This window comes from Centruroides vittatus, unplaced genomic scaffold, assembly GCF_030686945.1.
Source record: "Centruroides vittatus isolate TY-2023 unplaced genomic scaffold, ASM3068694v2 contig_943, whole genome shotgun sequence".
Taxonomy (NCBI): Eukaryota; Metazoa; Arthropoda; class Arachnida; order Scorpiones; family Buthidae; genus Centruroides; species Centruroides vittatus.
In genome coordinates, this window is record NW_027122626.1 from 780057 (window position 1) to 793201 (window position 13145).

At 29.8% G+C, this 13145-nt stretch overlaps 2 protein-coding genes across 5 annotated transcripts in view; one reads left to right on the plus strand and one right to left on the minus strand.

The window, feature by feature from the left end:
* LOC136985018 (SMC5-SMC6 complex localization factor protein 1-like) overlaps positions 1 to 13145 on the minus strand; it is a 386884-nt gene that overhangs the window by 175055 nt on the left and 198684 nt on the right. The gene's annotated exons all lie outside the window — the stretch shown is intronic.
* Positions 1 to 13145, plus strand: part of LOC136985024 (lissencephaly-1 homolog) — a 111157-nt gene that overhangs the window by 88318 nt on the left and 9694 nt on the right. For all 4 annotated transcript variants that reach the window (XM_067282211.1, XM_067282210.1, XM_067282213.1 and 1 more), the window contains 6 exons: positions 646 to 720; positions 4228 to 4434; positions 4534 to 4630; positions 6209 to 6280; positions 11736 to 11838; positions 11916 to 12012. In XM_067282211.1, coding sequence (XP_067138312.1) covers positions 646 to 720; positions 4228 to 4434; positions 4534 to 4630; positions 6209 to 6280; positions 11736 to 11838; positions 11916 to 12012 — 651 coding nt within the window. The remainder of the gene's footprint in view (positions 1 to 645; positions 721 to 4227; positions 4435 to 4533; positions 4631 to 6208; positions 6281 to 11735; positions 11839 to 11915; positions 12013 to 13145) is intronic.

The window sequence follows — 13145 nt, forward strand, 5'->3', positions numbered from 1 at the left end:
TAAAAAATATTATTTCTGATCTGTAAGACTAAATATCTGCATCCATAATTTTTCAATATAATAAGTCCTGTTAATTGATAAATGTACTAATATACAAAGATAAATTCAAGTTATGATAAAGGACACAAAGGCATAATAATTTAATATTATATTAACTGTTTACAAATAATAATAATTTGGGACAATAGTTTTTAATATATCAAATATGATTAAATATTTTTTTGAGTAACTTGATTACAGATAAAATGTACAAATAATAATTTGCAATTGTATACATTGGTGAAAATCTTTAATTGCTTTGGATGTATTGCTTATTTTTTGTAACTTGTTAGTAGTATTCATTCTACTTTATTTGTTTTATTTGAAATAAGCACTATTTCATCACTATTGGTTTTTTTAGAGAAAAGTAAGAGATTATTTTTATTTTTTTATTGTTTAATCAAAAAGGCAATCATTTGATTATGATTGTTTAATCTTTGAACAGTCTTAAAGTTAGAACTATAGTTTGTCATTTTTGAAAATCTTTTCAGATTATAAAAAATATATGCTATATAAAATAAAGTTTTAATTGTTGTTAAAATTTATAAAGAAATAAAAAAATTTGATTATTTTTTGTCTTGATGATTGATTGTTTTTTAAATGCAGCCAGGGGAAATTGATAAAAAGTATACTGGATTATTAGAGAAAAAATGGACTTCAGTTATCAGGCTCCAAAAGAAAGTAATTATATCTTTAATTATCATTATATTATATAAGAAATTTTAACATAATTTGATATTTTGTTAAGTATATACAGTATATATAGATTTCATGTATAGTATAGTGTTATAATTTAATCTGAAATTATTTTTAACATTCGTATTCAAAATATTGGTTTTATTAATTCTTCTTAATTGTTATACATATTGTTATTTGTTACAAAGTATATTATATATGAGGCATTTTTAAGTAAGTACCAATTTGAAAATAACCAAACTATATAATTTCAGAGACACTATTAAGTGATATATGCTTTGAGAAACAATCACAAAATCGATAACCAAACTACCAATACTTGAAAGAGTAGTCAATTCACCACGATAATCTCCTCTGGTTTGCCCATTGAGAAGAATAAGGTCGTGTGTCAATTAACCACTGTAAAAACAGCCTGCCATTAGTGTCATTTTTTAGATCTTTTGATTTCCTTGCATTGTAAATATGTCGTGACACTACATTCAAAAAGTGTCAATTTCATAACTGATATGTACATTGAAATCCCCCAAAATGACCACTCCATCAAACATCGGAGACCAAGTTTCCAAAATATTAGAGAAAAAGTCAAGACAAAAGTCTTGCTGTTTTTGAAATCTATCATAAATAATCAGTATTAAGATGGATTGAGAAGCAAAAACATTTGAATGTGTTAGACTAACCACAAATATATCTAGATTAAAATCCAATAGCTTAAAATAACCTTTAGATTCATTAAAGAAGAGGATACACCACTAGGCCTACTTGGGCCCTTAGATTTTTCCACTGGTAGCACACAAAAATTCTAATTGGCTGGCAATAACCTCCTCAGATCATTACTAATACATAACAGGTCTGGACAGTTACACATAAAACTTATAATCACCAGACTTTTTGAACTAAATCCATTACAATTCCAGAAAGATAGGAATCTGATCAACAGTCCAACCTAGATCCAAGTTGTGTCCCGGAGTGACGTCATGTGCTATATAGATGTGAAAATCCGAATCTACCGGCAAAACCTAAATTTAAATTTCTATTCGTCTTTATTATTATCTTTCCATTCCTAGTACAAATTCCGACATCAACAACCAAATTCCAAACCAAAATCCAACCCGTCTTAGGGGAATGACTGTATTTCCTCTCCCCTCGAAACTCGAAACTGAGTCAGAACGGAACTAAAGATGAAATTCGCTAATTGGAGAGAAAATTAATGAGGGAATGAAATAAAATGGAGAGGAGCGAGGACTAAGGGGTCGTTCGTGGCTCCCGCCTCCATTCGAATTCAAAGCCTCTCCACCGTCGCCAGTTGGATTTTGAACGGACTCAGTCCTCTGATGATCCTTGTTGAGGTATGATGACCACTTATTTGTAAACTCTCTCTCGGGTTCGGAAACTCCTAAGTTAGTGCGTAATATTTCTATCGATGTTATCCTGTGTAACTGTTCTTTATTGTCTAATAATAAATTCTGTTTGTTGTTTTATCTGGTGTCATTTATTCGAATATCGCCTCTGTCTTATCAACGAGCCCCCTCTCCTCCTCCACTTGACCTGACAAGCAATTAGTTCCAGACTGGACAACCATCCTTGACAGTGGGCAAGTTTTACCGACCTGTTGACCGAGAAAAAGGAGGTTTAACTCCATCCGAACTCCTGGTGAACCCACATAGACCTGTCGGATTGACCAACATATGAGAAAAGTTTAAAATAAAAAAGGAGGAGGAAAATCAATGAGACAGGATTTCAAGGTAGAAAAGATATAATACTTATCATCTATAAATAAAACATTATCACGTAAATAGACTTGTTTCCCCACAGAACAATAATCTTTTAAATAAGAAACCAATTTTGTATGGCATAAACTTGATCTAGCAGACAAATCTGGTGCCAAAGTAAACATTGCTCATCTATCTCTATCAACTTGTTGAAATGACATTCTAAATTTCTGAAGTAAAGAATTTTGGATTTTCCAAGATGACAATTGAATACAATAAAATTTATGGTTTTTCCCGTTACAGGAAATATCGACTATGTCTTGTTTAGAAAAGTCAATCTCTAATTTTTTGGACAGAAAATTAATCATATAATCAAAAATTTCTAACTCTCATGAAACACTGTGATTAAACATCAAATTATTTTTCCAGGAAGCTTTAATATGTTTATCATAGGCAAAAGCATGCAATTCACCAATGTTGTTAAGCAAAAGTTATTCTCATTGCTCTAGTTTATCTAATCATGATCAAATATTAGAACATTCACTCTCCAATGATTTTACTGAGACAGAGTAGCCTAATAAACCTGTTCCAGACTGGTGAGCTTGTCTTTTATAGTTGTCAATTTCACCACAGCTGCACTTAAGGTTGACTCCAGGTATTGCCACAAGAAAGATAAACCCTCTCCATCCACTTCCAATATGTTTTCTTGTTTTTTAAAATAATGTTCAAGCTTCAGACATTTAGCTCTCAGGTTGCTTGGAGAACTGTAGTGTTTTGCTCCTTTCTTGCCATTCCAAACTTGAGACATATCACTAGGAGGAGTTGTTGGAAACATATTTGAGAATAATTCAGAACAAAATACTGTCTCAAGGATATTGTATTACTTAATTCTAGTTGGCTTCACTTGACTGGTGTATTAAAATTAAAAAATTTAGTATATTAGTAAAAAAGTAAAATCACCAACAGCCAAGACTAGTTAACTGCACCCCCTATTTTTAATAATAAATTTGTTTGGAGTTGATCTCTTTGTAAGAGTGTCATTATTGAAAACAAATTTTCAATCAACTGGCAAAGTGACTCACAAATAAATTTCTTACTTTACTTAAATCTATAATACATTTTTTAGGTATATATAGGTATCAAAGATTTATAAACAAAACTATTAAATTTCTTTTTTATAATTAATTAATTTAATCATTAACATTTAAAATGTAAAATATCAATTGTAAATAATAAAATAATATAGATATTATTTTATTATATTAATAATATCGATTAACCTGTTTAATATTCATAATAAATCTTGATCATTATTACAATTAAACAGATTATTAAATTTCTTAATGTGTGTCTGAAAGCTTGCTTATTCATGACCATGTGACTTTAAATGGTTTTAACATAAACCTTTTGAAGTCATTTTCCAGTTGAAAAATTTTTAAATTTTAAGTAATTAACTTTATGGAAATAAATAATAGTTACATCAAAAAGTGTTTTTTGTTATCAATAACCTCTTATATAGATGAATATTTGAAAAAAATTTAGTTAAAACTTTTCTACCCCAGCAATAGTAAAATACTGTAGTTGAGAATATGGAACAAATCTCTAAACATCTTTCTGTGATCCATTTACATGGTTTTCAGTTATGCATGGTTTTTGTGGAATCAATTACTTGCATAAATGGAGGTATTACTGTATTTTATCATCATAAATTGATTGTAATTATAAATATTAAATATAAAGGATTTCAACTTAAATTTTAATATTAGAAGAAAAACTATTTTAGGTTATGGATCTAGAAGCAAAACTTGCTGAAGCAGAAAAAGAATTTATAGCTGGTGCTCCAACACGAGAAAAACGCTCTCCAGCTGAATGGATTCCTCGCCCTCCTGAACGATATTGTTTAACTGGCCATCGTGCTCCTGTAACAAAAGTTGTTTTTCATCCAGTTTTCAGTGTTATGGTATCATCTAGCGAAGATGCTACAATAAAAGTGAGTGACAAATTAGAAAATTGTTACATTTGAAATAAAATGTAAATTTTAATTATGGTTAAAGAAATTTTCTTAAATGTTTTGTAAAAATAATCATAGGTTTGGGATTATGAAACTGGTGATTATGAAAAGACATTGAAAGGTCATACTGATTCTGTACAAGATGTTGCATTTGATCACACAGGAAAATGGCTGAGTATGTTTTATTGTTTTATATAATATACATACATACATTTAAATAATTTAATGCCTATATATTACATTTAAATAATTTAATGCCTATATATAGGCATTAAATTATTTAAATATACTATTTACTTTAAAATTTTTTTTTCTCCAAACTGTATGTGCAAGAAAAAGAAAAGTTGTAATTATTTAAAATTTCTAGATTTATATTTAAATTTATGCAGATAATGGTAAACTTTATAAAAACCATTTAAAATTTGTTTTTAATGGCAATAATATGTAATTTTTGATATTTAAAAGAACAAAAATTATTAATTAAAATCTTTTTGCTTATTGATTTTAATTACAGTAAGATCTCGCTTAATGCGGGAGATGTTTTCCTAGACAACAAAGCACTAAATGAAACAGCATTAAACAAGGTCATTTTAACGTAGAGTAAATAGGGATAGGGGAACATGCAACCAAAAATAAATAAATTTTACTTTAATTTTAAGTTATTTTTATATTAATTTGCATAATAATATATGTTAAATAACACACAAACATATGTACACAGAAATGTAAAGTTAATTTTTTGTAATGAAGGTCCTAACTTTTCTGAAATTCTTGTTTTTGCAATAAAGTCATGAAGTTTCATTTGTCACTTTTTTTCTTTCCTTAAGCAAATGTCGGTATCAGAAGATTGCATCCAAAATGCCTTGTTTTGCTTTTTGTACTCCTTTCGAAATCTGGATCATTTGCTACAATTTGATCAATGATTTTGGTTATTGTTACCAAACTTTTACTAAGAAAATTTGTAGAAAAATTTTTTGGGTTCTTTGTTTTCAGAATCTCTATTTTCCAGTTCTACACAAATTCCTTGTTCTGCCAGTTCTTGAAGGTTGTCATTGGTAAGACTCTCACCAGAAACCAGCGGTAACTCTTCAATATCCTGCTCGTCTACATCTCCTAGTTCTGCTGTATCGATTAGGTTGACCAAAGTCAACCTAACGATACAGCAATATGCTCGTCTTGTTGAGAATTCTTGAATACTTTCGGCCATAACTTCTTCCACACTTCGTGCATTTATCAGTTAATTCTTGCCAAGCAAAGCCAATATTGCTTATGGCATCCATAATATTATATTTTTTCCAAAATTGCACCAAACAAACATAGATTTAAAGAAAGTGTATTTTTTTTCCACCTTTTTCTGATTGGTTTGTGTTCATAAATAATCATATATACAAATCAATAAAATGCCGCAATAATTTAAACCAACATAAATTTTGAGCTCTTTTAAGGCTTTGAGCAGACCACGTTATATCAAATTAGCGTTAAGTGGGGTCTTACTGTATTGTATTAATGTTTTTAAAGTATTTATTACTCTTGCTGTAACAAGATGTTTTTATTTTTGTTACAATTTCTTGTACTCGCACTGTAATTATAATTTTGGAATTAGCTAAGATGTATTTATTTTGTTTTATGAGTTATATTTTTTCATTTATATTTGTCTTCTTTATCAAAACAGAATTCTGTACTGAATTCATTTCAGATCTTTTTTTTATTATTATAATTGTTGCATAATAATTAAATGATTTAATATTTTTAGTTTCATGTTCTGCTGACATGACAGTTAAATTATGGGATTTTCAAGCTTATGAATGTATCAGAACTATGCGTGGTAAGTTATATAAACTAAAAATTTTCCAATAAAAATAATAATATACTTTTGTATCAGATAATAATAATTATCCTTAATTAATCCTTCATATCAGTTTAAATCGTATTATTGAACTTTAATAATATACAAATTTTTTACAAGAATTTTACAAAAACATTTTTTATTTAAATATATGTTTATTATTATGTATGGAAAATAAGTTTTATTATTAATGTTTATTACCTATGTTGATTATAAACATTACAAATTTTGAACACTATATTTACTTGTGAACTGGGAAAGAATATTATATATTTGAAATGCACAAGAGTATAAGAATAATTTTTTTTTCTGTGGAAAACTTATCCAAATTAGTTACTAAATTCAAAAATCAATGTTTGTTAGCGTGTTAATGAAAATGAAATGTATTATCATGCTCATCTATCATGCTAACTGTTTCCTCATCTTTGTGATTTGGTTTTCTGTATTTGTTTGTATTCCTTTTTTTTTTATGGTTCACATATATGATCATTTCATGTGTTTTTATTCTTTTATCCCAAATATTTTTAAATTTTTTTTTCTAAAATCTTTAAACTTTTACCCGAAACTCTGTCATATTATCATTCTGTGTATCCTAAATATTTAATTTGACATTCTGCATTTTTTCCCTCCAATTATATTGTTTTAAAATTGGCCTGATGAATGAAGCATCAAAGACATTAGTTTGCCACTCTAGAAGAATCATTCAAATCCAGATTAGAATTTCAAAAATTGTTATAGATGGTGAAAATGTTGATCTGGCTATTTCAGATCCTATTTTTAACTAGCTGACCACTTTACTGTGGGTCTGACCTAAACTCATGATAAACCCTGGAGTACAGAAATCCAGCATAGAGTTCAAAGTGGATGGCTGAACTGGAGAAAGTTGTTTGGGGTGCTGTGTGATAAGAAAATAAAATGAAAAGATTATACAAAATCATGGTAAGACCTGCAATGATAAACAGTGCTGAGATGTTGGCAATTACAAGATCCCAGGAAAAGATGATGGAGACAGCAGAAATGAGAATAGTGAGATGGATGTATGATATAATGAAAAAGGACAAAATTAGGAATGATTACATAAGAGGAACAGTCAAGGTGGATGCTGTAAGAAGATGCAGGAAAGTAGATTAAGATGGTTTAGATATATGGAGAGAAGTGGGGACTATTTAGGAAAGAGGATTAGGAAGTTGGAAGTAATAGGGAGGAGGAAACAGGGAAGACTGAAGCTGAGATGGAGAGACAAGGTGGCAGAGGATTTGGGAGAGAGGGAATGGAGGAGAGAGAATGCCCTGGATAGAGAAAAATGGAGATTAAAGATGGGAATGCTGACCCCATGTTACTATGGTAAAAAGCACAGACAGGTTAAGTGCAGGTTATGTATCGTGATAATTTTAGCATTTTGACTTTCAACTAGCATTTTAAACTGTTAGAACAAATATGAAATTTTTATTTTTTGAATATTTTTTTAAAAATACAGATTAATTATATTGGACAAGTACTTTTACAGTAAAATCCCATAAAATGCGAATTCATATAACGCGACGAAAAAATTGCAACTAGTACTCATACAGTACGATAAACAGTTCCTTATAATTCGTAAGATAAATTTAATGTTTTCACCTAGTTTCAGATTTTTTGTTTACAAAAGCAGAAATATACACTTACCAGTTGTTTATATATGAACAGTGAAGCCAACAGTTTAAAAAAATAATTTTTTCGTTGTAAATAATCTTTGACCTATCATACAAAACAGTTATAAAATCAATTTCGAAACATTTCACATGTAATCCATGTTTTTTTATTGGCTCACCAGTGAACAGGAAGCATTGATTTTTCTACGTTTTTCATTACATGTGGATTTAATGTATGGTTAATTAATATTGGCTTAGTTACATGTTCTCCAGCTGCATTAGAACACAAAACCAAAGTTATTCTGTCTTTTGACGCCTTGAAACCAGAAGCAGAAGTCTCATTTTTTGTAATATATGTCCTGCCAGGCATTTTTTTCCAATACAGAGAAAATTCATCAATGTTATAGACTTGTTCCACTATATAATTGCCCTCCTCTACAATTTCGGGAAATCTTTGAGCTGCTTCTGTATCAGCTGATGCACTTTTTCCAACAATTCTCATATTACGCAAAGAAAATCTCTTCTTGAATCTGTCAAACCATCCTGTGCTGGCTTTAAATTCAGGTTTATGCAATTCATTAGATGAAACGCTCTCAGAATCTTTTAAATGTTAGTAAACCTTGAGTGCCTTTTGCTTTATGGCAACACTATTTACAAGTATATTTCTCGAGTAACAATCTTTAATCTATATCATCAAACACTTTTTCCATCTTAGATAGGCTTACCATAATATTTTTTTCTCAAACCAGGACAATTTTGAGAAAATACTCTCAACAGAAAATTAAGCCTACTAGGATAAGTACCTATGATAAGTTATTAATATTTATCACTAGTGTGAAGTTTTTAAAAATTCTTTGTCACTTAAATCAGTACATTTAAAATATGACAATACATTTGAGGAAGTTCCTATTTCTTCCTTATGTTTCACACATTTCAAGTGATTTTTAATGTTTGAATTCCCACCATGAGTTACTGAAAATTCTGAAAAGCACAGTTCATATTTCCCTTGGTCAGTATGATCACAGCCTTTTTTTCAGTCATCAGTAAAAACTTGGTTTATTTTTGGCATTTTAGAGATTAAATGAATTTAATGTACAGTACGAAATAATTGCAAATGCCAACCAGCAGTTTGAACTTGACTAAGATATGACAAGCACTACAATGACATGGCCACTGTAAGTTTCAGATTGCCAACTCTAATTGAAACAAAATATCTAAAAAAATGAAATAAAAATAAAAATATCTGGTTTTCATAGGCTGTGCGCTATTATAAATTCTGTGAAAAAATAAAACATCTAAATTCATTAGGCCATATGCTATAAATTTTGGGGAAAACATCTAGACAACGTTAAAAGTACTTAGATCTAGATACAGAATATTTAGATTGGCAACAGTGAGTGTAACAGAGGGGTACTTGCCAAATTGCCATTTTACTCAAGGCTGCACTATTTTTACTTCTTGTATATTCTGCACTTTTAAAATTTTACCAAATAATCAGGACAAAATGACAAACTGGCCAGGACACTTGGACAACATCGTCAAACCAGGAGTCTGTAAGCCTAATCTTAGGCAGTAACATGTCTTTTATTCGAGGAACTTTCTTCAAATCTAATAATAAAGATGTACTAGACAATATGGCTTGTGTTTTGCTTTCATTTTGTCTTATTGTTCGAATTGTTGACTCTTGTAAGTTTATTTCTTTAGCAATGGTTGCTGTAAAGGTCGCCTTTGGCGGCCTGAGTCAAAGAAATCGCCCGACTGAGATAATTGCTCCCACCTGGAGCTGGGGCCATAAACGGCCGGAAGGATCAAAGGTGGAGCGTCCCCACTTAAGGGTCAATGTGTTGGCCACGTGCCGGCCAGCTTGAGAAAACAAAAATAAATAAAGCACGGACGCAAATGTGAGCTACGTCGGCGGGAGATAGGGCGGACGTCTTGGAAGGCTCTAAGAAGGGGAAGGAAGTGATTGGTCGCAGGAGGCAGGGCCAGAATCCCTTAAATTGGAAGGGTGGCAAAAAAAGCGAGGAGAAAGGGCGAGGGACCTGGTACGTGGCGGTCTCTAACAACAGGCAGACCTTTGAGGCAGATAGAGAGAGTGTTCTCCTCTTGGAAAGTCCTCTGGAGAAAGGTTGTTGTAGAGACGGACGGCCACGAGGTTAAGCCATCTCCGGAAGAGTGACTGGTGTTCCCAGGCCAGCTAAGTCGACGTGCTGCATCACAGCTTCGATACTGTAGTGTACGTAATGCTATTGCATAGTGTATATCTTTGTAAATATTTGTAAATAAACTGTATATAACTAATCATTGAGTGTGGAGGTGTGACTTTCCGACGGACCTTCTAACGGAACATTTGTAAAGATCACGAGACGAGTAAGAAGGATCTTCACTGTTGCCACTTTTGCACCAGATTTCAATTTATCCAAAATTCTAATTTTGTCATCCAGAGCTATATGTTTTCTTCTCAATCTCTCAGGTATTTTATTTATTTCCGAATGCATGGCTAAAATATATATTTTTCTTATAAAAATATTATTATAATGCATACAATACTTCTTTTATAATTAAGTTATCTGTAGTCTGTTTTGACTTTCCTTTATTAAAAGAAACTTTATTTGAAACAAATTAGTTATGTATAACACTAACAGTCTGTTTGCAATGAAATAATATTTCAAACTGAATCACATTTCATTAGCATATTGCGACAACCATTACAATTTACAGACATGCCTGAATTTGCATAAATTGATCTGATAATGTAAATCCCATATAACGCGATTTCCTACAGCATGGAACGTATCCCTCGCTTTGTACAGGACTCTACTGTACTTTTCAAAAATAAAAAACAGTCCAAGAATCTAATGGAATATTTAGTTTTATTTCTTTAATAAGATGTTCCGATTGCTGTTTTAATGTTGCTAAAAAATCGTCTATTACATTTTCCCCACAATAAAATTTAAAATAGATAAGTAATATAAACAAATATTTTATACTGACTAAAAATAAAACTATAACATAATAGTAAATACTAATGAAACCAGACTAGTATAATAGATTATACCATAAGATGTATGTTTTAACTAAAGTAACAAACATTTTAAATGCTTAAATTTTATCAGAAATTTGTGACCTTTATTCAGCTCTCTTATTTTGTCTGTCTAATGATTTAAATGCATGTTTTTCATCTTCAAATTAATCAACTTTTCTAATTTATAAAATTTCCTATTTTGAAAATTTTTACAATTTCTGTATTTTGTTGTTTGAATAAGAATATAAATTCAGTCTTCATTTCCTTTCTAACATTGATATCAGTTTTGGGTTGCAATTTGAAAAAATTGTAAGCCTATAAATTCCCACTGTCATCCATCTATCTGTCTTTCCTTAATCTCTAGAACAGAGTTAGATAGATGAAAAACAAGACCAGATATGGAAACCTTAGCAGCAGGAGGCCCCAATTAACTATATATGAACTTCTGATGCAAACTGGAAGTCACATTATTTCAATTCAAAAAAATTTTTCCTGAAAGCAGTTAATAGATGACTGGCACAACTCTATTGTTAAAGGAAAAGCTGTACAGGGGCAAGACACTACAGTATTAATTTGAGGTGGAGAGCTTATATTTCAAATTAAAAATATGATTGAAAATTTGCAGCCTGGCATTGTGACAATGCCACAAAAAATAATTGTTCATTGTATGATCAGATAATGTGAAACTTGTGGTTTTTTTTTAAATCTTTATTATATTTTAGTGGTCTAGATTTTTATTTAATTTAAATATGTATAACATGTAGTCTTGTTTTTTTAGGGCATGATCACAATGTATCTTCTGTTTCATTTATGCCTAGTGGTGATCATCTTGTATCATCTTCCAGAGATAAGACAATAAAAATTTGGGAAGTTGCCACTGGGTTAGTATAAATATTTAATTATTGGAACATTTTTTTAAATGTTACTTTTAAAAAAAACTTATTGATATTTACATTAGATATTGTGTGAAAACTTTTACTGGTCATCGAGAATGGGTCAGAATGGTTAGAGTAAATCAAGATGGCTCATTGCTTGCCAGCTGTTCCAATGATCAAGTATTTACTTTTATTGTTACTAAAAGTTTACTGCAACATTTATTTGTCTTAATTTTAAAATTTATTCTCATTTTTATGATTTGACTTTTTTATTGAAAAAAGTGATGAAAAATTTCAATAATGTACGTTTTTAATTCAGCTAAGAATGTTAAAAATGAGTTACTTAAATAGGAAAAGTTTCATTCTGAAATGTAAGAATTATATGATAATCATATTTATTAATCAAAGCTGATTGTGGCATGTGGCATGACAATATGGCAGCTGAAGGAAGCTGTCGGGCAGATAGCATTGGAGAAGTGTTATCCATATGGTGACCAAGGATCAGAAATGACTGAATAGTTGACATCATCATATTTATTAAACAATATACTCTAAATTTAGATATTAACTGAGAGCAGTAAAACAATAAATGGTTGAATAATGTGAATTATACAATAAAAGGATTGTTTATCAATTGACAAAATTCATAAAAATTATTGGAAGATTGAGTTAGGTATTTATAATGTGTAGCTGAATTTATGTTTATTTTATATATCAGTATACAAATTATTTATATTGTTAGTGTTTTATTTTTGTAAAAATAATGTACAATAAATAAACAAGCTTGCTTATTGGAGTTGTTTCAAATTAATTAATAATAAATAATTCAGAATTAATAAATTATTAATTCAGACAATTTTCAATTTTGAAACAACTGCAATAAGCAAACTAGTTCATTTATTGTAAATTATTTTTACAAAAATAAAACACTAACAATATAAATAATATGTATAATGATATATAAAATAAACATAGATTGATACAATTCACCTATACACACCGGGGTGAAACCAATTAATTCTCTTGCAAACCTTGTAACCGGTGCTGCCAAAGTTCGTACGCTAACATAAATTGAGCTATGCATTATGTATACTTAACTCAATCTTTGACAAAACTTATTAACCATTAAAACATCTATTGTTTTACTACTATCAGTTAGTATCTAAATTTAGAGTAAATTATTTAATAAATATGATTATCATATAATTCTTATATTTCAGAATGAAACTTTTCCTATTTATGTAACTCAGTTTTAATGCAATACACCAACCAAAGCTGAATTATCGGGCTAGAGATGGCTATAATAATAATAA